The sequence below is a fragment of the Trachymyrmex septentrionalis genome, unplaced genomic scaffold (genome assembly GCF_001594115.1).
Source record: "Trachymyrmex septentrionalis isolate Tsep2-gDNA-1 unplaced genomic scaffold, Tsep1.0 scaffold83, whole genome shotgun sequence".
NCBI lineage: Eukaryota > Metazoa > Arthropoda > Insecta > Hymenoptera > Formicidae > Trachymyrmex > Trachymyrmex septentrionalis.
In genome coordinates, this window is record NW_017306018.1 from 509,519 (window position 1) to 511,517 (window position 1,999).

Genomic DNA, 1,999 nt, shown 5'->3' on the forward strand with positions numbered 1-1,999 from the left:
TATCAAACTCTGCAAATGTCTGAATTGTTTTCAACAAAAAAACCAATATATTTTTTCTGATAAATCTCAATATCCAAAATGTTTGGTAAAAAAAGATTGCAAGAATATAGTTTCATTGTAAATGACAATAATATAAGAAGAGATAATAAAAGAAGAAGTAACCTATGGAAGTAAGTATTGTGAAAGAATGCAGTTATAAAATATGAAATCAGCAAACTATCCAAGCGCGGTCAAGTTCGAAAAATCGGAAAGGTGTAATCGATCGGTAGCTATATAAGGATATCCGCAATAAGGGTGAAACCAACTCCCCGAGGGAGGGTTATATGGTCTCACGAGCATATTTGCGAACCGCCCAAGAAGCAGGGATTCGTGTCACGAATGCTTGCGTATCAAAGAAACCACGAACAGCGCAGAGCAGCGGAATATTTTTATAACACCCCGTCGCCGCGCTGCAGATCGGGGAAAAGGGAGGTATGTCGTAGGAGACGACACGCGAGGGGGCGTCAGGTTTCGACACGAAAGCTCCTCGAACGAGCGCGTTTGCAGGCCTTATCGCGACGTAAGGCCCTAGGTAGAGCTTAACCCTTCGAAGGAAAGATCTAATCTGACCGGCGGCGGTTTCCTTGGACTCGCTGCTGCTCGTTCTCGTGCTCGCTCCGCCGTTCTCTTACACCCTCTCCGCAAGAGCCGTCGGCACCCGTGCCACCTTGGAAAACCACCCCTTTGCACCCCACTAGTTCCCTTCTTACCACTGCGATCGCGGTCGACCGTTTACTACCGTCGTCTCGTGGTCGACACGATGACGACGATGTCGCACGCCACTCATGGGAGCGCGAGAACGCTTGCACGCTCTAAACGAGAGCAATTTTGCGTATGTGTGCGTGTATAGATGTGCGTGTGTGTTTGCCGGATATTCCGGCCGCGTTGAGTTGCGGTCGATCATTTATTCATATGTAATTTATAGGGTAGGTAGCGAAGTGCTCGCGAGCGACAACGTGCCGGGATCGAATGACCCGATAGGGTAGAACGTAATCCTCGTTAATTGCGTTTTGCAATAAGGCAAACTAAAGATTTCCATTAATACTTATAGAAAAAAATTTAATCTTAAAAAATTTTATATCTGTTAAGATTTATGTGATGAAAAGATTAATCGAGTTTCATATTGGTAATAGTGTGATTAAAAGTTCGATTCTGTTCTTATTGAAAAATAAAAGAAAAAGCTTTTTGTAAAATATATTTGTACTGATGGATATTTTAAGAAATTCTCGTAACTCTTAATTTTTCATCTCAAAAATGAGGAATGTAGATTAGAAGTAATGATTTTTTAATGAATGTGTATAAACGTGCTATCGCTTTTTATTCAAATAAACTTGGTTTTTTTTAAGTGGCCAAATTATTTTGAGTATCGAGATATCTTTGTTATTTTAATTTAAGCTAGTTAACTAAATTAAATTGATAAGATATTCTCGATTTCTATTTCAATCTCGATAAGAGAATTAAATGTTTTTTATTTCGCAACTTTATAATTTACTATCTACTAATATAACTAATACGACTAAGATTTTTGCTGTAAATACATTTATATAATTCTATTAAACATTAAGTTTAATATCCTATTTGCCACTAAAACTGTCTAAAAATCTTTAAAATCGATGAAGAATTTAATCTACCAGCTTAGATTGAAATGAAATATTTTTTTAATCTCATCTGTCATGCAAAAAATTGATGTTATTTCTGTCCTAAAATGTTGGACAGAATTGGATAGGATCAAATCGAGATTTCTCAGCGATCCTCGAGATCGAAATACATCGATTTGACATTGTAGCGTTTCTCGTCGACGTTTGTAACGACGCGAGCGTACCACGAATACATAATTACATATCGAGGACATTTAATACACGCTTTTCCGTATAATCTTTCGATAGCGTCTTCGCCGACCGTGTATTGATGGTATGTGCACATGGACTTTGGCGTGCGTGCGTGCGTGCGTGCGTGCGTG

At 38.9% G+C, this 1,999-nt stretch overlaps 1 protein-coding gene across 1 annotated transcript in view; it reads right to left on the reverse strand.

The window, feature by feature from the left end:
• Positions 1–319: 319 nt before the first annotated feature.
• LOC108755122 (ditrans,polycis-undecaprenyl-diphosphate synthase ((2E,6E)-farnesyl-diphosphate specific)-like) overlaps positions 320–1,999 on the reverse strand; it is a 7,106-nt gene continuing 5,426 nt past the window's right edge. The window contains 2 exon segments of the mRNA XM_018497946.1: positions 320–655; positions 657–851. Of these exon segments, the coding sequence (XP_018353448.1) occupies positions 320–655; positions 657–851 (531 nt within the window).